Source organism: Mauremys mutica, chromosome 9 (assembly GCF_020497125.1).
Source record: "Mauremys mutica isolate MM-2020 ecotype Southern chromosome 9, ASM2049712v1, whole genome shotgun sequence".
In the NCBI taxonomy this organism is placed as follows: Eukaryota; Metazoa; Chordata; order Testudines; family Geoemydidae; genus Mauremys; species Mauremys mutica.
Window position 1 is genome coordinate 40,739,370 of NC_059080.1, and position 27,765 is coordinate 40,767,134.

General features: G+C 48.6%; 1 protein-coding gene across 1 annotated transcript; it reads right to left on the bottom strand.

Annotated features, from left to right (window-relative positions):
* Positions 1 to 3,507: 3,507 nt before the first annotated feature.
* LOC123377845 (TNFAIP3-interacting protein 3-like) lies at positions 3,508 to 27,555 on the bottom strand. The gene is made up of 7 exons (XM_045031161.1): positions 27,159 to 27,555; positions 14,094 to 14,256; positions 12,280 to 12,423; positions 11,123 to 11,245; positions 8,858 to 9,097; positions 7,894 to 8,019; positions 3,508 to 5,522 (listed from the first exon to the last, which is right to left on the bottom strand). Exons 1-7 carry the CDS (start codon positions 27,278 to 27,280, stop codon positions 5,235 to 5,237), a joined length of 1,206 nt encoding a protein of 401 aa, XP_044887096.1. The 5' UTR covers positions 27,281 to 27,555; the 3' UTR covers positions 3,508 to 5,234.
* Positions 27,556 to 27,765: the final 210 nt, after the last annotated feature.

The window sequence follows — 27,765 nt, forward strand, 5'->3', positions numbered from 1 at the left end:
AGAAACCCACAGTGGTGTTAACTGGGGCATTGTAAGTCATGCGAGGTGCACTTGTGCTTAGTAAGGGGTCTTTCAAACAGGCTGCTATTCTGTGGCTGCCAGGCTACTGACACATGCACTTTTCATGCTAGTATGCCAAAGCATACTGGACATGGATCCTTCAGCTGGAAGGGCTTTTATGTCAGTTTAACAGGTGCGAATTGCACACTGAATTGTGATGAAAGTGGACTAAACTGTGGTGGTTTTTCCTTACTTTTCTGAATGGTGCCATCCCCCAGCTGCTCCAAAGGCTGAATTGCTACTGGATTACTCTATCTGTCAGTACGTTGGATGGTATTTATTTCTGCATTTAGTCCAATAGCAACCATTAGTTTAAAATCTGTTGGCACTCTTAGTCAGCGCTAGAGTGCTGCTGGCAGGGGGGCAGTGTTTAGCTTTGGCATCTGTGAGGCCCTGCCACATGATGGCTGAAATTCTGAAACAGCAGCTGTTACAGAAGCAGTGTTTCACAGACCCAGATCAGCTCCTCACGCACAGCTGTTCTAACAGCATTTAAATCACCATTTTAGTACCTCTGTGGCTAGCCTGGCTCCACCTCGTGGATGGAACAGAAGTTTTGGTGAAAGATGTAAATGCAAATCATGTTGCAGGAACTAAATTTTACAAGGCTCTCTGCTAGGGTGACCAGATGTCCTGATTTTATAGGGACAGTCCCGATATTTGGGGCTTTGTCTTATATAGGTGCCTATTACTTCCCCACTCCCTGTCCTGATTTTTCACCCTTGCTATCTGGTCACCCTACTCTCTGTTGCCTTTGTGTCTCAGGTATATGCAGGATTTAACATTACTCTGTGATGCCTGCATGCTAAGGGAACAGGTTAAAGATGAATACCATGCTGCATTGGGTTAACCACTCAGATACCGGCTATATAAAAACACTCTTAATCCTCACTAAAACCCCAGTGTACCTGGGTAGCTAATAACTTTTTCCTTCCAAGCTGCTCCTCCTGACCCTTTCTTCCCACGTTATCTCATCTCTATGCTCCTGTGCAACCTGTCTTTAATCTAGACAGTTTTGCCAGGGCTGAGGCTGGGGCAGGTGTCATAGGCTCACTGTTCCCTTCTAAATTAAAAATACAGGTTATAATAGTCTTTTTTGTACAAGTTTTAGTGCTATCACTTTTTTTGTTGTTCTGTAAATACTTGCTTCCCCCTGCGTTCTGAATTAGGCTACAGCATCAAGGAAAAGACTTATTATCCAAAGTAGAACTCTTACCCTTTTTTAAATGTGGCTTATAAAAATGAGTCTTCACTTCCTATAAGAATTTTGCAAGATCAACTGATCTGATGATCACACAGGTGTGTATGGTGGTTCTCAGAGAACCCCTTTTATTTTATAAAGCTGCTCCTGCAGCCCCTTGTCGCTGTATAGGATGGGGCTGTAGGCATTTAATGGATGTCAAAGGCTGGTCATTGTCCTTGAAATGCGGCAAACATAGTTTGCAATTTTTTTCCCATTAGTAGGTAGGGTGCTTAAAATTCTAGCTTGGTTCTTGTTCCCTATCTCCTGTGATGATCAGAAGTACAAACCACTGAAAGCAGCATCTCTGGTTGGGTGATAGTGCCTTGTTTCCTGATATAAGCCACCCTTACCATGGTCTTATTGAACAGTTGGCATCGCCTCCTCTTCCCCACTGTGTACTTGAAGATTAGCAAGTCCTGTATGGGTTGGCCTCTCACTGTGCCATTAGAACTGGCGTTGAGTTTGCTGCTGATTTTTGGATGAGTGGATGTGGGCCATCCAAAGACTTACTGGCCCAGGACACGCTCTCTGCTGAACTATCAAATGGTCACTATTATAACAATAAACCACGTTCGGACTTTCACCAGCAACTGTTGGGCCTAAACTAGTACCTGGTTAGACTTCTTATTTCAGGGCATTACAAGCAGTAGACTCTGGGTATATAGAAAAGAACAAGCTACTATTCAGTGGTGCTGCGGAAGGGCAAATGAACTATTTACATGTTTGATGTAAAAAATTCTAGGACTCAACCTGCAAGTACTCTACATAAAGAACCACCTTATCATTCTGCCATCAGTGTTGATTCAGCCCTTTGTCCTTCCTGAAGTTCCATGCTGTACATGGTTTGTGACTTTAATCAAGGACTCATCTATTCCACATGGTTCTGTTGCTGTTTGCTGCAGTATCCTTGCCCCAAATTCCTCCCATGTCCCTCTGTTGTACAGTGTGCTCTGTATTGATGGGTTACTGTGCTCTATCCCAGAGGTGGCTGCATTTCTGTCTGTATGAAGTTTGTGAAGCACATTTGATTGAAAGATCTTGTATAATTAGTGCAAGGAGGAAATTTACAACCTCCTTGATAGTTAAATCAGGTGTTTCATATAGGGAACAACTCCATAGCAAAGTAAGAGGCTTTCAGTACAATAGGGCAGGAGATGGGGAATCCTAGTGAGCGTATGGCTGCGACTTTTGTGCCTGGGATGGTTATGCAAATAGTGGGGTGCTGTCTCCAACAGAACTGAAGGGTGGCATGTAAGCAGTGTTATCAGGAAGGCTGTATTTGTGCTGATTTTACAACTTGCATGCATGCTCAGCACACCAAGAGTTATTAGCAATGTGCTGCATTTGGCTGGGCTAGAAGGGTCTCTGACCAGCAGAATGATCCAGTTGGAGGGGCTGAGTGGCTGTATCATAAACTGAGATTCAAATGGCCAAATCACAACTTCAATCCACAGGTTTTGTGGGGGGGGAGGGACAGTAATTTATGACTAATGTGCCCACCCTCCCAGATCCTGGTCCTTGCCTCTGTGTGACCTTGGGTGGGTCACATGTCTCTTTATGCCTCAGTTTCCCCCATCTGTAACATCAGATAAGGACAGCTTTCTCCCAGCGGTTTTGTGAGTGTGAATGAATTTCTGTGAAGGACTCTGCCCTCCTCTACATCCTTCTGCAGGAGGATCACAAAGTGTTGTTGGGTTTAGCATAAAATGGAGTGAGGGAAATGGGTTGAGATGGCCATTGAAGGAGAGGCTTAGTTGTGTAACTGAATCTTTTGGGTTTGTGTTGCCACCTTGTGTGGCATTTGAACATACTTATCTGGGAAAATGCATCTTTCTAAAAGACTACAGGAGTTATGCCAAGAGGCAGGGTAACGGCTGGGAAGAAGGGGACACATGCTCTTCTACTTAATAAAGCGTTTCTACTTAATAAGCAATTCTGAGATACTTGTCATGCTGGTATTCAACTGCCACGATACAAGTTCGGGGGCAAAAAATCATTTAGAAAAGGCTCATCTAATTATTTTAAAAAAAACCAACGTCTTAGGAAGCAGCCACGCTGACACCGCCTTTGTACTGCCAAGGCAGATGGGCAGAGTGGAGTATTGAGGTATCTGTGCAAAATGATGTATACTCTGCAGAGACAGGCATTGGAGAATAGATGGCTCTGCTCTGGGACAAAAAAAAAAAAATCAAGCTCAGCCCAGTTTAGTGGTGCTAGGTCTATCAATGGCTAATAGTCAGGATTGGCAGGGATGTAAAACCATGCTCTGACGTGTCCCTTGTTGCCAGAAGCTGGGAATGAGTGACGGGATGGATTGTTTGATGATTACCTGTTCTGTTCATTCACTCTGGGGCACCTGGCATTGGCCACTGTTGGGAAACAGGATACTGGGCTAGATGGACCATGGATCTGAACCAGTATGGCCGTTCTTATGTTGCTGACTAGCAAAGGAAGATGGCATTCAGGAAAACTGAACCTTGCCAACCGTTAATGGGAGGTGCTGGGCTATGATGCAACTCAAGGTTGAGACACACTTGACACCAAGGTCAATGATGCTTTATCACTGTGGTATCTGAGTAGAGATGTCCATTCATCTTGTAAGCACATGCATATCTTGTGTGTCACAAATAACATTGAATAAAATCCTCCTGGCATTGCTTTGGAAAGCAGGTAACCTTGCCCAGTCAGTGGCTGCCATTCAAAGTTAACTGGTTCAGCTGTTAGCAGTACTTAGGATCACGAGAGCCTGATCTGCCTCAAACAGGATTTTAAATGCCTTAGTGGAATTTGGGGCTTTTAGCCATAGGTCAGTGGTCTGGACCTAGCCAACCCAAGTCTGTAACTAGTTGTTCTCAGTCCAGTTCCTAATGGACAACAGTCTACCTCACAAACAGACTAGTGTGGCCACAACTAGCTGCCTGCTGACCACTTCTTTAGGAGGCAGAGAGAGGCCATGCAGCCGGAATTCTCCCCTAGCAGGGGACTGTTCGGGGCAGGCTTGGGGAAGTTTGCCCTGCTGCTGACCATGCTTTGCTTCCATTGTAGGTAAATAGCATCTATCTCCAGTGCTGTGGAGCTGGTTCCTAAATCCACAACTGTTTGTTAATGAAGGGAAGAATGTCTTTACTCTTGTATCTTACAAGCAAATAGAAAGCAGAAGAAATGAAGGCATTTGTATTTATTTTAAATCACTTATATATATAAGTACCAACTCTATGGGATCCAGGAAATTGGTTAAAATAAATAAAGGTAACAGTTGTCCCCAGTCCTTGCTGGCTGAGTTTAAGGCTGCAGTGGGGAGCTGCTGAAATCCCGTGAGAAACTGGATAAAGCACTGAAAAACTCTTTGCTGGAGCAGCAGCTGCACTGGGAAGCACTGCTAGAATATAGGATGACTTACAGTTAAGGACTCAAGGTGGGATAGGGTGGGGTGAGCCCTTTTCAGACACTAAAATCACTCCCACAGCGTCCAAGGGCCTTTTGTTCTCAACACTCTTCTTGATGTGGGGGGCAACACATGTGCTGCTTTCCCTGCCCCAGAATTACTTGCAAGGTGGATTTAAGCAGGTGATGCCCAGGAGCAAGGTGAAGCTGCTTGGATGGCTCTAAGAGATGAGCTCCAATCCAGGTACAAACCTTCCATTCTTATTTCAGTAGCTTGGAGAAAAATAGGGAGGAAGCAAGTAAATTAACTTGGGCTTCTGCTCTACGGGGCTGCCGAAACCTCAAGCCCTGATTGGTCTGAGCTATAACCAATGGAAGGCGTGGCTGCTGAAAGCATCTATGGTGTTGAAAGCATCTCGATGGCCTCTGCAGAAGAGCAGTGCTGGTTCCTGTGGCTGGAGACATGCACCCAGCAGCAGATGGCTGCTGGAGAGACCATGTACGTTAGCTTAAGAAGTACTGCCTGGAAGATGTATGTCTCTTCTTCCTAGTAGTCTCTGCTGAATGGGGATGCCTGCACCTCAGCATCCCGCGAGTGGTGCTTGGCACACTCTCCCTGCTTGTGGCTGTGCTTCTCACAGTGCTTGCTGCAGTTGCCTCGTTTGGATGTGGAGGAAGTGGAGTGCGCAGGTGAGGCGGGTACCACTGGCCTCTCCTGGCTGTTGCAGCGATGAACAAGGATGGGCTCCTTGGGGCTGGCCTTGCTCTTCAGGAGGCGCTGAAGCAGCTGCTTGTCCGACCGCTCCTTCCTGAAGTCATCCTCAAAGATCTTAAGCTACAGGGAAGGCAAAAGAAAAACGAAAATGAGCAGGGAGAGGCAGGTGAGCCCAGAGGTGGCTCTGGCCAGCTCTGTGCAACTTGAGGCACTAGCTATTGTGCAGCTAAAACCATGAACCAATTTTGAACACAGTTTAAACTCCATGCTGATTTGGGGAGGATTGGCAGGGATGTAAAACCACGCTGATTTGGGGAGGGAATAATTCCTATCCCCTCTTTTCTGATCTGTTTTCCCAAGTGGCCAGTGCTTTCCAAAGATCAGAATAACAATTTCAGCTATTCAGCTACCTAGCACTTGGCAGAGTGATTGGATACTATATAAATACATAGGCCAGGCCTGACCCCAGCTCATTCCCCTGCAGCTGTGTTGGTCCACAAAAATGGGTGACTGGGCAACCAAATCACAGATGAAATTCAATGTTGATAAATGCAAAGGAATGCACATTGAAAAACATAGTCCAAACTATACATGCAAAATGATGGGGTCTAAATTAGCTGTTACCACTCAAGAAAGAGATCTTGAAGTCATGGAGCAGATGTTTTCAGAAAACTATCCACAATATGCAACAGAAGTCAATAAAGCTAGCAGGGATAGATAGAAAATATAATTCCATTATTTAAATTCAGAGTACACCAACACCTGGAATGTTGTGTACAGTTCTAGTCTCCCCATCTCAAAAAAAGATATATTGGAAATGGAAAAGGCACAGAGACGGGCAAGGCAACAAAAATGAATCAGACTACGGAACAGCTTCCATATGAGGAGAAATTAAAAGGATTGGGACTTTTCAGCTTGGAAAATAGATGACTAAGGGGAGGGGAGAACATGATTGAGGTCTATAAAATCAGGAATGGTGTGGAGAAGGTGAATAAGGAAGTGTTATTTACTCCGTCATATAACACAAGAACTAGGGGTCACCCAATGAAATTAATAGGTGGCAGATTTAAAACAAACATAAGGAAGTATTTCTTCACACTCAACCTGTGGAACTCGTTGCCAGGGATGGTGTGAAGGCTGAAGCTATAACTGGATTCAGAAAATAACTAAAGTTCATGGTGGATAGGTCCATCAATGGCTATTAGCCAAGATGGTCAGGGATGCAACCCCATGCTCTGGGTATCCCTAAACCTCTGACTACCTGATGCGGGGACTGGGCGACAGGGAACGGGTCACTTATAATTGCCTGTTCTGTTTATTCCCTTTAAAGCATTTGGCATTGGCTGCTGTTGAAAGACAGGATACTGGGCAAGATGGACTACTGGTCTGACCCAGTATGACCGTTCTTATGTTCTAGATTGCTAGAGCATCAGGGATTAGGAAATAATCCCCTTGTAGCATCCACATCCCTGGTTAGTGAGAATCCTCTGGCTTCAAGAGAGTGTTTCAGGACAAGTGGGACAGGCAGCCTTGTGCCATTAAACTGCATGTAGCTTGGCAGTGCATTGCAGCGATGAACGGTTGGTACAGACTCGCTAAACCCTGAAGATCGGGGGAGGTTGCAGATGTAAGAAGAGACTGGCTGGAATGAGTTTCTTACATCATTTTCAAAAACCAACCTTTTTCATTTTTTAAGTAGCCTGGAGCTGAAAGGACACTCGGACTGTGGCTGGTTCCTCCATTTAACTGCTCACAAGGAAAGGGATGTCTTTCTAACTGCCAGTTCAGCCTCGTGCTGGGATTGGAAAGTCAAGCAGAGTTCTCCTCTGCACCTGTTGTATTTACTGGGAATATTCAGCTCTAAACTGAGGACAGAGCATGTTATTTTAGAGGGACCTTAACTAACAAAGTTGGTGATTCATGAGCCGAACCCAACCCCAGCTCATTCCCTGGTAGCTGTGTCAGCTCCCTGGTAAAGTTTTTGTCATCAAAAGCAGCAGATCTAATCTCTACAGCACCAACTGGTGCTCAGTGGTGGCTCTAAATACACATCAGGAACAGATCTGTTGAGTGGGAAGGTGCTCTTCTATCTTCACCGCACTATAAGAAAATGGAACCTGCTAACAGTTGTAACTTGCAAACCAAGAGACAATATGGAGAATCACGTCTCATGCTTAGGGTGGTCCCTTCAGCGTTCAGAAAGGATTCCCCTCCACATACAGCTACACTAACTGGAGGCAGAAAAACTTGCAAGGTATATCAGGGAGAGTCTTCCCCGTTTTCTCACGCTTCAGGCACTGGTCAATGCCAGAGCCAGGAGCCTAAATCAGCAGGATCAGTGATCTGATTCAGTATGGCAAGCCCCATGTTCCTAAATCCATTCTGCCCCCATTGAGAGAGCCTCAAATACAGCCTAGTTGCTGGCTGTTGCTGTTCCTTCCCTGCAGCTGAGTTGCATTAACAGGCTGACCAGTGCACTCAGGGGACTCACTTGCTCTTGCAGAAGTGCCATCTGCTGCCTCATCTCCTCCTCCTTCTTCCGTAGCTTCTCATTCTCTGCTTTGATTCGCTCCCGGTCCTTATGTTCCGTCCTGTAATCCGCCTCATAAATTTCTGTCTGTGAAAGCAGGAAGAGATGCCTGTCAGTAGGGCCTTGGAAGCCCTGTCACGGCCGGGTACCCGGCCAGTACACTAGGGAGGGATGATCATTCTACAGTCTTATGCCAATTGTCATGCAAAAGTCATTGTCACCTTTTGGGGACTGGTCATGCTAATGTCCTCCCTTTGCTACTCCAATAATACTATCTTGTTCTTATATAGCCATCTCAAAGCACTTAGGGATCATTATCCCCAATTTACAGATGGGGAAAGTGAAGCAGAGAGACACAGTGACATGCCCAAGGTTACCCAGCAACCCAGTGGCAGAGCTGGGACTAAAACCCAGGTCTCACAAGTCATGCTCCAGCGCGCTAGCAACTAACCAACACTGTTTGAACTCTAACAAGGTGGTGCTTCCAGGGTTGCTCCAAGCTGGGAGGATGGGGGATTAAAATGATGCAGCGGGGTGGTGTGAGCTGGTGAAGGAGCAAAGCACAGCGCCAATACTCAGTTCCTCCTGCAAAAGGTTGGAGAGGAGTAGTGTACCAGTCTTGGATGTTCGCCTGAGACTAGCTCCCTCTCCCACCTGCCTGAGCAAACATTTCAGTGAGGTTCTCTTTTCTCCCCTCCTCCTCACAGCAGTCCCTTTCCCCATGAGCACCCATCCTTCATGACTGATGCTAAGTTACCTGCAGGGGTCAGCACCGCCATGCTTCGCGATGGACACTTGACAAAATTATGGTACTTAGTGACGGACATTGGGGTGGGGGGTGTTATGTCATTGTCATTCCATTTTTTGAAAAATTACCACAGACTTCAAAATTTTTACCACGGACACATTGCTGACCCCTGGTTACCTGGCATTTCAAGGCCTCCAGCTGGTCCTTCAGGTCAGTCACCTCTTTCCCAGGATCCGAGCTATTATTCACCTGGGCCAAGTGCTTGCACTTCCTGGGCTTGTAGGTCTCACCCCCTTGCACTTTCTGACTGGCTTCTTCGTGCTTTTTGGGTGAATTCTCCTTCAAGTTCTTCCTGGGAAGTGGGAACTGGGCATCTACAAATTCCTCCCAGGGCACAGATACCAATACCTCAGAGCCCTAAGGAAGGAAAGGCTTAAAGGTCAGCTGTTGGCATCATCCAGCGCACAGGTGACCAGCTTCTTAGAAATGCTAAATGGTCACATGTACATTGGGCCCTGGGTGTTTCATTCTCTTCCTGGTCACAATACTTTAGGATAAGGGACAGTAGTTTGGTCTCTAGGTGACAATAGGGGGAGGGGCCGGGTGGGGCTATGTTTGACACTGAATCTGTTATAGCAAAGTCATTCTTGGGCAGCAGAGCCTCACAAGCCACCCTCCCATTCCTGTAGCACTGCTGCAGGAGCCAGCCTACAGCCTTCAGGGAGCCAGCAAGACAGGCCAGTTTGGAGTGGCTGCATGTGGCACCGTGATATGGAAACACCTGAGAAGCCCTAAATTAAGTCATGCCCATGGTAGGAGATGGTACCATGCATGAGTCAGCAGGTAAGAAAAGCATGAAGATAAATTTAAGGTCTCCGGGTGCCCAGCCTAACAAAGGTGTTCTGTGCTACCAGAGAAGCTTGCTCCAGAAGACCTACATTTACTGTCAGTCTCTCCGGGGAGCTTTGAATCTCCTCTGCATTTTTCAGTTTGTTTCAGATACAATTCTGGATCATGAGCTGTTTCAACAGGAGGGCAACTGAACTGTTCAAGACCACATCTCTCTGCTACCAGCAACTCCATCTAAGAACCACCTGAAACAATGGGCTTAGCAAAATAAGGCTATTGTATGATATATGGAAACAGCTGGTCCAGTGGATAGGTGGGGCCTGGAAGTTGGGAGGTGTGGATTCTAGTCTCAGTTCTGCCACTGACCTTCTGTGTGACCGTGGGCAAGTCACTTCCCCACTCTGCCTCAGTTTCCCCTCCTGTTTAGAATGTAAACTCTCTTGTGTATGGCCAGGGCTTAGCAGAACAGGGACACAGCCTGGGGCCCATAGACGTTACTCTAATACAAATAACAACATAAGATGTCTGCACTGGCTCTCAAGCAGTGTTTGAAAGCTTCAGCATGGCTGTAGCTGAAATAATCTAGTACAGTTTGGCTGGCCCATGTGGATGGGGCCAAGCTATAGGGGAGCCTGGATCTAGCCTCGATTCCTAGCCAGGTTTGAGTACTGTTGTTTTAACACAGTTGGATCCCCATCCATGCTGGCCAGCCAAACTCTGGAGCACATTTGGGTGCAATTGTACTAGGTGTGGTTATCTGTACTTCAAAGCCAGGATAGATGTAACCGGAGTCCTACGGAAAGTCAGGAGAAGAAAGAGAAATTATAGGTGCTGACCGGCTGGTGAGGTCACATGATGAGGCATATACATTGTCAATAATTCTCCCCCACTTGTTCTAACCCCACCCAGAGAATGCTGGTGTAGACTGAGTGTTCTGATCTCCATATCCTCTAAACCCACTCTCAGCACCAGGGCGTCCCCAGTTGTTAGAGGACGGGATTGTGGTGGGAGCTGGACTCTTTGTGCTGCTGAGAATATTTCTTTGCTTCTTTCATTCTGATTTTTGCATCCCGAATCTCAGTAATTTTGGCTGAGTCAAACTTACTTAAGGTAACCAGACAGCAAGTGTGAAAAATCGGGACGGGGGTGGAGGGTAATAGGAGCCTATATAAGAAAAAGCCCCCAAAATCGAGACTGTCCCTTTAAAATTGGGACATCTGGTCACCCTAAACTTGCTTAGTGCGTTGTTGTTAATAGAGTTGGCTACATGCTGCAGCAACTTGCATGGCTCCGGGACACCGTCAAAGCCATGGCTGTGCATCAGCACTGACCTGGTGTCTTTCACACCTAGCAATATGACAAATTCCAAGCACAGGTGGCCTTTAAGTCTACAGCTAGGAGCTGGTCTAAAGGATGCCCTCCCTGAGTGAAAATGGAGGTGGTGGCTGTTTTCTGTGCAATAACAAAGCTGGATTCTTCCAGCCCAATGAATCATTTTCAGTTGTGTTTGTAACACTGCAGCTTTGGTACAGTCCCCGTTCTTAGACTCCTTTATGGGAGGAGGAGGAGGAGGAGGGTTTACAATGAACTTACAGCCGAGGTCCTCTTCTCCCTGCCATGGTGCTGTCTGCCTTCTAGCTGCCTCACGTACTCCTGTAAATGCTGGTTCTTCTTGAGCTCCTGGATGAGGGTTTGTTCGTAGTACTCCCTCTTGTTCTGCAGTGGGGATGGACACAGTCAGAACAGCATCTAACATTCAAAGGAAGCAGACAGGCCCTAGATGCTACTTGCAGCATCCTAAATTCACATGTGGTAGGAAAGGAGTTTCTGTTCATTGATCTTTCTCCGCTCAGCCTTACTGAGCTACTTCCTGGAAATCTATGCTAAAAAGGGAGCTGCAGTGTGTCTTTCGCAAGCAGCAAACCTATGTCCTTTACCTCCCCACCTGCCTCACAGTCAGCTAACTCGCTGGTGTCTTCGGTGTCACCGAGGGGGTAGTACACTGGACAAGGCTCTAGCAGTGGCCAGCTTCATGACCTTAGGCAAGTTGCTCTGCTTCTCTGTGCCTCAGTTTCCCTAACAAGGAGATAATGATACTGACTTTCTTTGTAAAGTGCTAAATAAAAAGTGTCTTCTGTGGGCTCTGAATCACGTTCGCTGGGCTTTTCTCTGTCCCCGTACAGTTCCTCTAGATGGTATGACTCCCTGAGGAATTTGATATTAGAGATGAGGAGAGTAGGTTTGGAAAACAAGCTGGGTATTATGTATCCCTTCCTCCTGCCACCAGTATTTTTAGGACTAGGCAAAGGCCCATCAGATTCACTTCTCTTGTCATCTAAGACAGAATTGAATCAGGGCTTTTCCCAGTGCAAGAGAAGTGCAGTAACCCAGGGGCTCACCTACCGCTGTAACTCTGACTGCAGGGGAGGCTGGTGCCTCTACCCCGGGGCCTCATTTCTACACCACGTAGTCTCTCTGCATGAACACAGCATGGCGCTGCTCTGCTTTGAGGGGGGAGTAGGGAAGAGCCGCTGGGGGAGGCAAGAGAATATTGCTACTCAACGGAAAAACTGACCTGCCAAGTAAGACTCGGGGGGAGGAGATTGGCTGACTTGAAGATCTACACCAAGGCACTGTCTCAGGATTTGCTGCCTTAGTCCCTCCCCTGTGCCGGCATGTGCTCTCAATACAAGCCTAGCCCTAGGTGCTCTGCTGCATGCCGAGAAAGTAGCAGGGGCTCCTATGCTCACCTGTTCGTGCTCAAGCTTCATGGAGAGCCTCTCCGTCTGCTGCTTGAGGATAACCACCTCCTGCTGCAGGGCCCCCATCTTCTGCTGCAGCCCCAGGGTAGTGGTATGGTAAATTTGGTCCCACTCCTGATTTAGCTTCATGAGCTGCAAGAATGGGACAGAAAAGCCACGGGTAAGTTTAATTGCCCTTCTGTCCACACAGGCAGCGAGTGTTCTCTGTGCCAGACTAACCCCCGACAGGTTACGCGTGCGCTAATCCATCACAGGTGAACGTCACTCAGCCATTCTGGGCCGAGTGAGAAATAGCTTCTCGTGTTGGAGCTTCTGGGGAGATGATGGGGACAGAAGGGATTGGGGATAGGACCTGCCCAGGACACTTGTCCTAACAACTCTGCTCTGGCTATGGGCTATTTAATTATTATAGATTCTAGCCTCAGGGCACTTCCTAGGCATGTAACAATGGAAGGTCCCGACCCCAAGGGGCTTCCATGGGAGCAGGACTGAGCCTGGGAGATGTAAGTCTAGGGACTTGTCTTCACTAGAGCATTGACTCCTGTTGGTACATGACACTAGGGAGTCATGGTAGCGAACACGATGGTACCCGGTGTAGACTAGGGCGAGCTGTGCTCAGCATTAATTCTGGGGGTTGTGGTTAAGCTCATGCAATTGTAACCCACACATCTCCTGAGTGTGGTGATTTGTCCCCTCTAGTGGCTCTGAGACCACTTAGAGATTAATGAGCCTGCTACAGCCTTAGCTAAGAGCCATGTGGCTTTTCTTCATGCAGTAGAGGCTCATGCATTTAGCTCCATAGGTCCCAGGTTGGATCCTGCCCGCTGACGACCGGGGTCTGTCGGTGTTACACAATGACCAGCTGGCAGACAAGATCCAGCAGGATCACAGCTTGATTTGATACAGGGGAGCTCACCCTCTGCCAGTGCTGCTGCCTTGGACTCTGTACTCTAAGTCCAGTATGTGACTGCACTGTCACCTGGTGCTGACCAGTCAGCTGCATGGTCCCATGGGAGGGAAGATACTAACGATGAAGACGTGGCTCCTATGGGGATGTACTTGCACCCACTACTGTGATATGCGTGGGGCATGACTTGGAGATCAGAGCACAGCCAGACCCACACAGTGCTACTGGGAAGAGGGGCAGATCTGGAAGGGCTATTAGTGCGTGAGGAGGACTGTACACCTGCATGCAGGAGCTATTCTGCCCCCACCCCCACTAGCCAAGGAGATAATGAGGGAGCTGTTCATTTGGACTGGAAGGGACCTTCTGGATCTTTGAGTCTGGTCCTCGCTATCATGGGCAAACCCTGGAAGGATCAACAGTTTCCCTTTGGCTGGCCCTGATTGACATAGCATAGCTCAGTACAGGGCAGTGGAGAGGAGGGGCTGAGGGTTCATCACACTGCAGGGGACAGATGGGGTGTGGGTGTGCACCAGCCATGAAGAGAAGGCTCAGAGCACGCCTGTAGCCAGGGGCAGCTCTAGGTATTTTGCCGCCCCAAGCACGGCAGGCTGGCTGCCTTCGGCGGCTTGCCTGCGGGAGGTCATTGGTCCCGCAGATTCGGCGGCACGCCTGCAGGAGGTCCACCGAAGCCGCGGGACCAGTGGCCTCTCCACAGGCATGCTGCAGAAGGCAACATGCCTGCCGCCCTCGCGGCGACCAGCAGAGCGCCCCCATGGCTTGCTGTCCCAGGCACACGCTTGGTGTGCTGGTGCCTGGAGCCACCCCTGCCTGTAGCTTGCGTGAGGCGGTCTATGGACCAGGGAGCTGAGGCGGGGGGTGCCTGCGCTTTGTTCACCTCCTTGTTGATGCGCCGCAGCTCCGTGTTCTTGTTGAGCAGCAGCAGCTTCTCCTCGTCAGCCGAGGTCACCGTCATGCTCTCTGAGATGTAGGTGACGATCTCCTCTGAGTCGTGCTGGTTGGAGATGACAGGCTCACTGAGCACTCGTGGGTCACCCTCCCTGCCAGCATCACCAAGAGAGGAGGAAAGTCAACAAGGGGAAGAGGAAGGAACAGGCCCAACTCCCATTCTTCACTGAGGTGTCTGGCTCCAGACTAGTGGCCCTGGATGCAGCACCTACTCCTCTCTGGGGCCCTTACCCCAGGGTGCCCCTCCCCACCCACTCCCTGTGCAGGCATCCTGCCAGCACTGCCCTGATGCTCACATCAGTGTCCTCTCCAGGGAATGACATCAGAGTCCCAGCTGATGCCCTGCTCTCCCCCCACACTGGCTTCCCAGGAGCAGCACCCAAGAAACACAGCAGGGCTAGATCTGTGCATGGAAAGCTCTCCCCTTACCTGGGTGTCAACATAGGGGACTGTGACCCACCCTAGCTTAGCAGGCTCCTCAAAGCCTCCAGCTAGAGAACAAGTTCTCTCTGATGCATTCCTTGTGCACTAGAACACAGTCACATACTGAGGAGGGCTCAAAGTAGTAGGTTACATTGATTTCACACACAAATTGGGGAAGTTCTTGGTAAGTGGCATTTGCATATGTTAGATTTGCATAAACAACTTCATTGAAAAGGGGTTTTGAAGGGGAATTCAGCTAGAGAGAAGTGTGTGAGACTGAGACACTATGAGCCTAGGTTCGCTCCTGCAGGCCTCATTCTGCAAGCTGCTGAGTCCTCACATCTCCCAGGGCCACCCCTCGGCCCTCGCACACAACAATGTGTCACCAGAAACTGTCCCTTGGAAGGTTTGCGAGTGGAGCCGTGAGTGGGATCCAACAGGTCACGGCTAATGAGCACGCCCTACCCACTGTCATCCTGTACAGTAATTCTCAGTGTGTTAACGTCAAACTGGCTTTGCAGGTTATCTGATTGAACTATGACTATGTAGATCATTGTTGCTACCACTGTTATATAACTGCAACAAATCTTGTACAAAATGTGGCATGTAAGATGTCTATGGAAAGGCTATGGTTTGCTGAATATGATGGTGCTATTTGTATGCATGTATCATTCTTGTAGCTGAAGTTAGGAATACTAACTATGTACCTGTATTTTTAAGGTGTTTGCTTCTGGGTGTTTAGCCAACAAGGTGTTTAGCCAGCACATTATGAAAGAACTATTCAAGTAGCATGGCACATTAGAGAACACTTAACTTACAACTGAAGATGCCTATCTACACTTAATGGACTTTTCTGCTATGACTAAGCCAAGTTATGCATGGACATGTGACTTGCCTATGTAACTCCAAACTCCATCTTTTACCTGTAATTTTCCACAGTAAGAACAATGGGATTCCCTTCCCTTGAGAGAAGCTATAAAAGGCGCTGGAAACATCTCCATCAAACTTCTGGACTATGGACTTATACTAATGGGAGCATTATAACCAAAGGACTGAGAACCTTCCAATGATTTGGAAGCAACCAGAGACTTGTCAAGCCAGTAGTTTATTCCATCAGGGCTACAAGCCTGATCCAAGAACTTTGCATTTATTGGATGTATTTGATTCCTTTAACCAATGTTAACTCTCACCTTTCTTTTCTTTTCTTTTTATAAATAAACCTTTAGATTTTAGATGCTAAAGGATTGGCAACGGCATCATTTTTGGGTTAGAGCTGACTTATATATTGACCTGGGTGTGTAGCTTGTCCTTTGGGATCAGAACAACTTTTTATCTGATTAAATTGGTTTTAAAGAACCACTCATCTATAAGGCTAGTGTTTTTGGTGGTGATACAAGGACTGGATTACCTAAGGAAACTGCTTTTCTGACTCTTGTTAGCAAGTGTGGTGAAACAGAAAGTTGCTGGTTTGGCATATCTCATGGAAGAATAATCACCAGTTTGAAAGCGGGGGGGAGTGGGTCCTGCCCTATTTTTCGGCAGTTTGTCCTGAATTTGGTATTCTCAGTTGTGACCCACTGAGGCACAGTTACACCCAGCCTACCCACCCCGCAGCCCAGCACAGTGCTGTAGTGAAATGTCCTCTCACTGACTCCATGTGACTTTTGTAACCTAGACAGCATCACTGTGCCTTTGCAGTTATGCTATGGGGGTACTGTAGAGTGCACGTGACACAGCTGGAGTGTCAGGTTACATTTGGGGGTCAATGGGTGTTGATGACACCAGAGGTATTGTTCAAATCTCTATAAATCCAACACACACACCCCAGCCCTAAGATTTCAAAGGATCCATTTTTAACTTGTTCAGGCTCCTAAACAGTTTTACTTGTAGCCTTCCAAAAAAACAACCCATCTGCTTATGAGTAAGTGGTTCTGTCCAAGAGGTGTTGTCATGTCTGACAAAGAGATTTAAACCTCTCTGTCACTGAGCACAGAATAGCTATCTCCTTTCCCCACATGCTTCCAAAAGCAGGAGAGGATCTGTCTGCAAATTTACCTCTAAGGGTGGGGAGGGGAACGGTCACAAAGTTATGAATCAAAGTCAAATCCCTTCTCAGTGCCAGCAGGGCAGCCCCACAGTCTTTACCATGAGCTGAGCTAGCTGGGGACCATCAGCAATGGGAGAAAACTGCCTGGTGGAAATCACAGTGTGATCTCTTTTTTCCACTTTATTTCATTATTTCAGCTGCCCTTGATGATTGAAACTGGAACTGCTTAGGACAGCAGCAGCAGCTGCCTCGTGGGACTCAAACAGCCCCTCGCAGTTCGCTGGAAGGGGGAATTGGAGCAGAAGTACAAATATTAACATATATTTGCATTTTGTGGAAACACCGAGAGGTTTGAATTTCAGTAATGGGCCAGGGCTTGAGATCAGGGCACTAAAACCAACTCTGAGGGGTAAAGCAAGATGAGAATCAGAAGAACGTTATGGGCTGCTATCTCTTGGCCTGCCAGGTCTGGAAAGGATTGCTTTGTACCAGCAGGGAGCTGGAAATCCCAAAAGTTTGCCAGGCAGATTCACCCATCTTTCCCGGTCCTTCTGGTTTATGTATTGTGAGACCTTGCAACCTTCTTTTGTCCCTTGGACTAGCTGGCCAAATATAGCAAGTGCTAGACCATATTCCAGTGTAATCTTCAATTACTGCTGTCCCAGGCCTTTTGGGATTCATTCAGGTGTTGATGGAAGAATGCCTTAAATTGCAACAGTGTTTTCATTAGGCACAGCTTCCCCGATGGTCACTAACGATGGCCGCTCTCTCAGATGAAACACACCCACTAATATCCAGCACAGTGTGTCATCCCAATTTGCCCTTTGGGTCCCAAAAGGTGCAAATTGAGCTGATGAGTGCCCAGACCTTAAGGCACTGCCAAGCTTGTGTGTCTTCCCAGGGAGAAAACCCAGCTCTTGCATTTCTAAGATATGTGTTGTGCCTAGCAAAAGTGTCCTAGTACCAAAGCAGTATTTCTACCATTGATGCCCATGCTCCAGACAGGAATCTCTACTGTGGGCTATTGCTTTTGCCTTCCAGAGATAGGTGCATTGTGGGCTTGCCAAAGGCAACAGCCCATTGGTGCAGTGAGCCCATGGCTCTACTAATGTTTCTGGGCTTGTTTCTCACATGTACGGATACAAATCCTCCCTCCTTTGCTTGCAGCCCAGTGAAACCTATATTGCTTCCTTGGCCTAGGCACAATGCCATGCACACAGACCAGGCATGTTGCAAGTGGACAGCGTCATGACTCTTTCCCTTCATGCCCCTGGGATGGGGATGTCTTGAAATGTCTGTGTTCCATTCCCAACTCCCCTTCAAACCAGCCCAATCTCACCCAGGTATCTTCACTGGAATAAATCAGGAGCATGGATGAAGTCTCTCCCACTCCAGGTACCAAATGCATGTGTGTATTGGATGCCAGTTCAGTCCACGTAGCCAAGCTCCTGGGCATGAAACCCACCTTACCCATCACTGAGTTTCTGCATTTGCTACGAGGCCACCTGGCTGGACAGGATGGGCTATGTGTGTGTTGCACTTAAACACAGATGTGCAGGCTCAACTCCGGGATCTTTACCACCATGTTTATGTTGGATCTCACGTCCAAAGTCTCACTGCCCAATTCTTCAGTCAGGGTTTTCTCCTGGGTCCTTTGGTGGGATTGACCATGGGGATGCTTTGCCGGATCTCTCTGAAGCGTTTCTGGTAATGTCTTTTCCATCGAGGCAGTGCTCAGTGCAAACAGCATTTGTCTCATACACTTGGCAACTCTTAGAAATGAGCCAGGCCTTTCACTTCTTTCTAGGATGGTCCTTAGACCACACACCAGCCAGTCATTAGAGCCTGGGCCAGATCTATCAGAAGAATGGGAAGCGGGGTTTGGGAACTGGAGCTGATCAGAACTGTGATCCTGCAGGTGTGCTGAGGGGTAGCACTGAAGCAGGTTCCTCCCTCCCCCACACACTCACTGTTCTCAAAATCAGCAGGCCCTCTGCAAGCAGGTACTCAGATACCTCTCAGACTCCCCCGCATGCCCTGTGCCTCCAGCCACCCCTAAAACTCAGAGGTTACGTTATTGGCAGCACAGCTTCCTCTGCCCAAGAATCTGTTTCCAAGGCAGCAGCTTCACCAGGCCAGTCTCATGGCGGAAGGAAGTGGTGATGCTGATACAGGATGCACAGGCCTCAGTGACAGGAAACTCTGACACGAGACAGTTAGGGCTTGAAAAACCCACCCTGCTCCCAGTTACTTGAGCAACGATGGGGTTCCCCCTGCTGGGTGGAAAGCTCCCCTAATCATACTTCCAGTAAGGCGCACTCACTACAAATCTTGCTAATGAGCCCAGTAAATGGGCAGGAAAAGTCCACTGGGGTGGAAAGGTTCCTGTGTAAGGGGCCAACCTTTGTTAGTTATGTGGCTAGCCAATGCAACCTTTATTTCCTGGCTTCTAAGCTAACCTAGTGCTGGAGGAAGAGATCCTTTTATCTCCATGGGGACTGCAGACCTCTCCTTATCCGCACAGCAACCTTCTCCCATGCTGCCCTGCCATGATGCCTGTGCCCTGGGATGCTGTCACCTGGTGTAACAATACTGAAATAACAGCGCTGTTAAGAAAAAGCAGACTGTTTGCTGTTAACAGCATGGGACTGCAAACGGAGGGCAGCCCCTGGGCTTGGATCACTTGCCAGATCATCCCTTGGTGACACAAAGTCTGGCCAGCTTGTGGCCCTTGTGGAGTCCTGCATGGGGAGAGTCCTCGGCAGTAATGATTGGAGGAGATCTTCCAGCAGGGGATCTCAAAGCGCTTTACAGAGGGGACTTGGTATTGTGACTCCAATGAGAAACAGAAAGGCACAAAGAGTGGCAGGGCCTGACCTCATGCAGGGAGATACGGATAGAAGCCATGATGCCCAGCCCTCTGCCCTGCCCGCAGTAGCATCAGCAGAGTCATTTCTCCTGCAGGGATGGAGACCGCACTGGGGACATGCCAAAGGCAAAGGAACAGAGCTGCGTTTTGGTTTATTTTGGAGCTGGTGGGTGCTGTCTGTTTTCTCACCCCGGTCGCTGATGAGAGGAACCTGACAAAGGGGACGGGCTGTCATCAGCTGGTACATTCTCATACTCGGTCTTTCAAACCATGGCAATAAGAGAGCATGGGAGTCTGGGTTCCCAGCAGGTGTAGCAGGCAGAGTCCAGGCAGTTGGCACTGATATCCTCTGCTGGTTTTCCAAGTCCTTATTCCCAGTGGCTGAACCTCGTCCTTCCTTTGTTACTTACACCATGCTAGCATGGCTGGCTGGAGGGAGGCAGCTTAAGGGAAGAGGCAGAAAATGTGTGGGGGCGGAGGGGGGGGGGGAAATACAGCAAGGAAGGCCAGCAGGGGTACTCCAGAGACAGGGGAAGGGGGCCAGTAATACAAGGAAAGACACTTTGTTTTTGGAAACATGGAGTGTGAAATCCAGACCCCATTTCCACGTTTCTACCAAAACTCAAAGGCTTGGCGCTGGTTCTCATGTCATCCAAACCAGCCCTCCTATCCCTAAAAATAGCCTCTCTACTTGAGTCCATGGGGGGAGTATCACGGTAATGATGCAAGTGACAATACTTTGACTGGGTACCTGGCTGTGTTGTGCTACAACAACCTGTTGTGTGAGGGAGCTCCAAAGTGCATCTGCATTGATCTCCAGCACCCAGGGGATTGTGAAGTCAGTAAGTACATCAGTTAGAGCTCAATCTTCATTGTGTAATTTGTTCTCACGCAGCCTGTCAGTGGAATAATCAGTGACATACCTGGTGGGAGAAGGTGTGTTACTAACAGGGAAGTAAGTGTGAGTGTGAGTGTGAGTGTAGTTTGGTGATCCTACTATCAAACCTGATGGACCAGGGGAATTTCTCTCACTGGCTCTGCATTGTCCCTGGCTGACTCACTCCAGACACAATGAGCACTCAAGTGCTTGCCTAAGAAAATCTTGAGCCAGTTAAATGGGTGCAAACCCCCAATACAGACACACACAAACTGGTTTAACCCTTGCTTATATCGATTTCAGCTTAAATCGGTAATTCACTGGTGAACCTATATTAGGGAGCTGCCCTAGTTTGTCTAGATTGAGTTTTAAATCCTACATATCTCACTGTCCTAGTACGAACAAGGCCGCATGGTTTGTTTCCGCTCAAGGCTGACTGTTCACTCCTGGCATGTGTGTTCTGGGCACGTTAGTTCAGATGTTTAGAGGGCTGGCAGATTAAGCCCATCTCTAGCTGGGAGCTGTCATGAGACTGCTGTGTGTAGGGAGATGTAACCGTGTGTAGCTATCTCCCTTTCCTGGGAGTTGCACATGAACATTCAAGGAGGGCTAGGGTGAGCTAGGTGCTGGCTCTGAACTGAGGGGCAAATAGACACCTAATGAGTTAGTGACTTTCAATGGGAGTTAGGTGCCACACCTGTTATCTGCACCTTGAGGCCCCTAAATCCCTTTGGAAATCTGTCTCTTAGGCACCATTGACACTACCGTAAGCAACCACCCTTTAAAAGGATTTAAACTCCAATGTGGTCAAGTGGGATTGTAAATGGAGATGGGCCTGAGCCAAATCCACACCCCAACATGCCCAAACGTCCCAAAGGGTATAATGGAATCTGGGTGCCGCTTCGGCCCATCTCCCACTCTAACGACAATTTGGCCAGTGTGTTACACCCAGAGAGGCACCATCTGCAGGCTGGGATGAGATAACCAGAGGAAACGAGGGGTAGGTATGGTTAGTACTATCCACGCTGTCTGGCACAACTGTATGTTCCCTTCTAGTGGCTGGCTGAATAGAGAATAGTGGCCTACTACTATTACTAACTAGCGCGAGTGGTAGAAGTTTGTGCTTTTGGCAATGAAGATCCCAGAGGATGATCCATGGTGGTGGGGTTCTTATGTGTATTAGACACACCAGGCTTCAACCTGAGGGAAGGTTTAGGATTCTTGAATGATACTCACATAGGGTTAGCCCTTCACACACTACGCTGCCAACCTGTGATCAAGCCCCATTGAACCACAACTGTATTTAAACTGGGCTTCAACTCAGGCTTGTAGTTTGAGACACCTCAGGCTTAATGTTCAACAGTGCGGAGCATCTTCATCCCCCGCTCACTTTAGGTAGAGTTACGAGTGCTCAGCACTTCTTTGGATCAGGCCACAGTGTCTCATGTTGAGCACCCAAAATCACGGGGTCAGTTTTTTTTAAATTTGGGCTTAATTCTGTCTGCCCTGTAAAAGCAGCCTGGGTCTCTGCTTAGAAAGAGCATATAACATTCACCCCATCAGTTCCTTAAATATCAGCTACTACTACCATGATGTAATGGGACCAGTCCTGCACACCCTGACTCTTGTGGGTAACCCTCAGTCACACAAATAGACGCACTAAAATAAAGCCAACTTATACGTATGAGAGCTTGCAGATCTGGCTCTCTCTCTTTCTGTGTAAGTGAAACAGGATTCTAATCAGAGTGATGTGATTTTATCATCTGGCATCTTGTGATCTACTAGGATCAGAGCCACCTTGGTGCTTTGAAGATGTGCAGTAAAGCACGGAGTCAGTGCTGAGCAGTGTTAATACTACCTATGATTTCAGGAACAGTCAAGTCCTTCAAGTATCAGCCCTGGAACCTGTGATTGGAAAGAACTAAATAATTGCTGGTTGCAGGTAAGATTTCACCTGTGCAAATGAATCTCTGTTGTTGTTCAAATAGCCTTGGAGACCAGAGCTGGGAAATCCCCCCTGACAGGTGCCAGAGCTTTAATTGCAATGATGTCACGGTGTCTATTTGTAATTCTGCATATTCTCCGAGGCACTCTAGCTAGCTTCCCCCCAGCACACCCTGCATGGGAGTAGCATGGACTACATCTCTAGCTAGATTAGCATCGCTGTGGGTTATTTGCCCAGGCATAAACCAGTCCAATCTGAGAAGTAGGACCCATGTGAGGGCCTTCGATTTTTGGATTGGGCTGTAAGGTTCAGTCCCTGCTATGGGCAGAAGGCTTAGACAATGACTCCCCTGTCCACAGGGTTCAGCGAAAAGCTGAAAGGTAAGAAATGTCAATGCATATTGAACAGATCAGTGAGTGCATGTCCAGTGAGCCCTTTGATTATGCACTGTCACAGGAGAGGCCTAGATGTGGGTTGGGTTTTTTTTTTGGGGGGGGGGGGAGGGAGTTCTCACTACAATTAGCACTGACCCTTTCCCCCCACACACACCACATACATGCCTTATAGGCAGTCCCAGCAAGGAGGACAAAGATCGAACTGGCTATGAAGAAGAATTCCCCTGTCATTCTCAAAGGGTCTGTCCACACCAGGATAAAAGGTGTTTTTAAAATGAGTGGGCTGTTGGCAATAGGGAAAGAACCTAGCACCTCTGGATATACAGGCATGAGCCTCTACTTGCCTGAGCTAAAAGGCCTTGTTGGGCTAGTCAGGGTGTAGCCAGAGATCACCCTGTATGTGACACAGCCACCACTAGGGGGTGACACACACAGTGCCGCTTTGAGTGGGAGTGGCTTACACTAATACTAGCTTATGTGTTCAAATCCCAGTGTAGACAGGATAGAGTAGCAGTTTACCGGAATCGCAATGTGGGTGTCCCCTAAAATCCCTGCTAGGGTTTGCCTCGCCTGGGCACCAACTACCACGTGCCGTGGCTGCACTAGGATTTTATGATGTGTTAGCTATCAGGTTTTACACACACACCTAGCGTGGAGAGGCCTAATGGTGCCATTAGGGCAAGAATGATGCACACTAGTGGGGAATCTTAGACACTGCCTGCGTTTGCTGCCTCTGTTCTTGGGATCAATAGGACATCAATCTCCAGGGCTACCCAACCGTGCAGCACCTTTTACAAGCACTGCAGTCACTCCTGTGTCATCTCTTCCAGGCAAGGGGCCATTTTTTGTTACCTGTTTGCACAGAACCCAGTACAATGGCGCAGGGGCCTCCAGCTGTGTCTGCAGCACAAGCAGTAACAATAAATACAAACAGGGTTGTCAAATGTTGCACAGCTCACATGGCAGCCATGCATTAGGCAGCCCTGTCACACATTCCTGCATCTCAGCTGACACCTCTCACATTCTTCTGGGAGGATTTTTCTGCAGTTGCATCTTTTGGCCACTATAGGCTGCTGTAGCACTCACCGAGCAGTCAGCCCCCCATGCCTCCCTAGCCCCAGCAGCAACCCAGCCAGCTTCTCACTCGGATTCCCACTCCCCCACATTGTCAAGCCCCCACCCCAGCCACTGCTCAGGGCAGGGTGTGTTGACCATAAAAGCTTATGCGTAGTCAAATTCCTTTCAACCACACACATGATCTTGTTAAACCATTTGCATGAAATGTCACAGGTGGAGCAGAACAAAACTTGGCAGGCAGGCTGGCTGGGGACTGGGCACCTTGGAACTGGGAATGTGTCACCACACTGGCCTGAAACAAAAACCAACCTTCCTTCCCAGGGCCTCCTTGAAACTAGAGGGGTGAGGAGCTGGCCACTCGATTTCCTCTCCCCTGCAGTAGCAGCTCCCACTGCCATCCCAGACTGGAGGGGTTGTGGGAGAAATCCTGGTGATGGTGGAATCAATGGGAAAACTCCCATTGAAGTCAATGGAGCCAGGATTTCACCCCATGTTTTCTTTTTCTTTCTCCCATGACCTCAGCCTCTTAACATCTGCCTTTGCTGATCCCTACAAATCATGCCCAGCTGGCACTGCTTAGGCAAATGGTCACTTGCGATTACTGAGACCTCCCTGACTACTAACTTATACGTACTCACCTGTCTCTAGTGGAATCTTATTCTCCCAACCTGTCCTCCATGACTGCCCATTCACCTACCACCTTCTGTCTAAATCCCAGATTGTGAGCTGCCTAGGGCAGAGGCTGCTTTTGTGTTATTTGTCTGTCCAGAGCAATTGTCATTTGTATTGCGATAGTGCCAAGGAGTCCCAAGCACGCCCCAGGACCCCATCATGTCAGGTGCTGTACACACACACAGTTCTATTGAGGCCCTTGTCCTGCCTTCATCACCGCAGTATCTGACTTTCCAGTCATGCATTAAGCATGTGGTTTGTTCTCTCTCACATCCTCTCCCCAGGAGAACTGTGGGCACAGTGGAATGGTTGGTTTTGGGAGGGGTTTGGTTTGGGTTTTGTTTTTAAATGCTGATGCTGCTCTGTGTGTGTCAGAGAGGGCAGGTAGGAGTAGTCCAAATCCCGACTCCACCTGGCACTTGGAGTGGAAGGTAGCTTGTGATGGCCCTTAGTTAGACCAGCCTCTGAGAAAAGTCAGTCTCCTGCATAGACAGATGGTCCCTGCCCACTGGGGCCCTGGTCCCTGCCTGGGAGCCTTACCTGCTACTGCAATCGAAATAATGATAATGTAAATCTCTGGTGATTGTGTGGTATCTTGTGTATGAAAGAAAACAGGGTGATGTGTGAATACGGGGCCTGCTTGAGTCTATGAGAACAATGGGCCACCTAAACAATGCTTGTAGGTCCTGGAGGTTACCACACTCACCAATCATTGGCTCTGTGTATACTTCACAGAGGGTTTATGCAAATCACTTGCTCATTGATATGCAGAATGTACAGGCTCCATCTGCCCAGAGGCATGTAGCTGGTCATTTTTGTTTGCATTTCAGGTCAGTAACAAACACTGCATGTGGCAGAAAGCTGCTATTTACTATCTTCAAATACCTGAACAAAAGCGTGTGTGTGTGTGTGTGTGTGTGAATAAAATTTTATGGGCCAAATCCTTAGCTGCTGTAAATTGACACAACTCCATTGAAGTAATTGGAATGACACCGATATATAGCAGCTTAGGAACTGGCTCTATCAATCTATCTAGTGGCCCCTATTGTAAAGTAAACTAAAATGTGAATCTTGGTGTATCTAGTGCAGTATAATGGCCGTCCCAGGTTATTCCAATGCACTGCGATGCCATGTTTGTTATGGGGCCAGATTCTCAAGCCAATTCCCATTCTGGCTCCTAAATATGGATCAGTTCAGCAGCCAGGAACTCCCAGTGTGAGTCTAAGGCCAGATTTTCAGACTGAGATTTTCAGGACTCAACATCCACCCAACATGCTTAGCTCTTTAAAAATCTGGTCCTAGTTGTGTCCCTAAAATTCCAGCTATAGTGGTTTTGACCCAGATTCTCAAAGATATTTAGGTGCCTCATTCCCATGTAAATCACTGGGTACCTACATTCCTTTGGGGATCTGGGTCATTCTGCTCAGAGTGGAGCTGTTGATCAAAAACAATTTACTTCCCTGAAATGTTATCCCAACTTCCAGCAAGCTCCTGTACATGCTGCATTTGAAGCTATGCTAGGTAGAAGTGTTTGATGGGTGGTTAAGAGCAGGAACATAACTACAGAGAAAAGTTACCCTCTAATCCCACAGCACTGTCCTCTGTGTGTACTGAGAATCAGATCTGAGTACAGTAATAAATACCTAGATAGATGCCTTTCCTGCAAATGACAATGCTCTGCTCCGCCAAGCCACCACAGCGATGGGAAGCTGAGTGAGGTTCTAGTCTGGCTCATCTGTCATTATTGTTATTAATAACTAAGTTTCGCTCGAATCCTTATTACGGGTGATGATGATGCACAATTTAGAAAGAGCCCAGGGTGATTCCCAGGTTTGTAAGACTGTCAGACAGAAACTCATCTCTTGACTGGGAGACCAAGCCAACTGAGACAAACAGAGATGTGCGCAGAGCCACTGGTTCAGTTACTTCTCAGAGACGGGCTGCCCTTTAAAAATGGTTGCTGGAAACACCCATCTAGCACAGTCTTCCTGATAGATTCATAAGACTGTTTTTTCCTTCAAAGAGCTGGTCTCCAGCTACCTCCCAGCAACGTGGGTTTATATTGTGATCCTTGGGGAGGTGTGTGTGTTGGGGGCCAGCGAGCACAGGAACCATGTTAGCAGCCACTGGGGTTCAGCAGTGAGCAGGGAAGCTGCCAAGCCATCCAGAACAGAACTCCCAGTCCACACCTGTTTCACAGCAGCACTGATGTCACAGCTTTGGCCACAACCGCCAACCAGTGCCTGTTGGCCTGGTTACATGCCTGGGTGTATCTATGTATATACACACACCCCTTCTGCTCTGTATATATGTCATAACCTGGCAGCCTAACTCCCTGTCTCCCCTTCACACACAGCCACCAGCCTCAGCCCTTCTCTCAAACTTCCTGCTGCTCTCAAGGCACCACGAAGCACCCGTTTAAAAGGCCCCCCTGGAGGGGCTCTCCGGCCCCCCGCGCCGAAGAACAGGGCAGGGCGTTAAGAGGTGGTAAAAGCAGCCCCTGGGGCTTGTTTCACTTCCCAGCTCCCTTGCCCGCTCCCAGCTCCCCCCTCCAACAACCGGGGAGAGGGGGGTCACAGCTGATGCCTGTCGCTCCCTCCCGGCTAAAGCTCTGATGGGACCTAAGACCTCCTCCCCCCGCCACACGCCCCCTCCCAATAGCCCCCGGCCCCGCCGGAGCTTTACCTACCTGTTGAGAGCCAGAGCGTCTTGGGGTCTGGCCAGCCCGGGGCCCTGCTCTAGGCAGAAATCCAGCTCAGGCAGGAGCTCTGCTTTGTCGGGCGGCAGGGCGAGGAGGGGGCCCGTCTCCATGCTGGGGCTGAGCTGTCCGGCGCACTGGAGGGGCGAAGCCGAGTGCCAGGCAAGGAGCCGCCGCGGGGCACGCCCCTAAGGTCACGCCCCTAGCGCCCCGCTCTCTCCGGGTCGGTGGCGTCGCACGTGGGTCCCGCTGCGGATCGCAACCCGGAAGCGTCGCTCCTCGCTCGGCGGCGCTGTGGGAGTTTCACCGAGGAAGAGGAGTCATCGTCAGCTGTTGGGTGAGCAGAGAAAGTTACTCACGCCCGCAGCGCCGGTGAATTTTTCAATGGCAGGGAGCCTGTTCCATTACCCACCCCCCCCAGCGCACAAAGGGCAGAGGGTGTCTGCCCACGCACTCAGTGTCGCAACAGTGGGAAGTTTGCAAAGAAACTCAAGGTCCCCGAGATGCGCGCACATCCCACCTTTGGCCTTTCCAGGGGTCTGCGAGCGGAGACCCTTGTTACATTTTCCAGGGACGTCATTTTTGGGCTATATTTGTA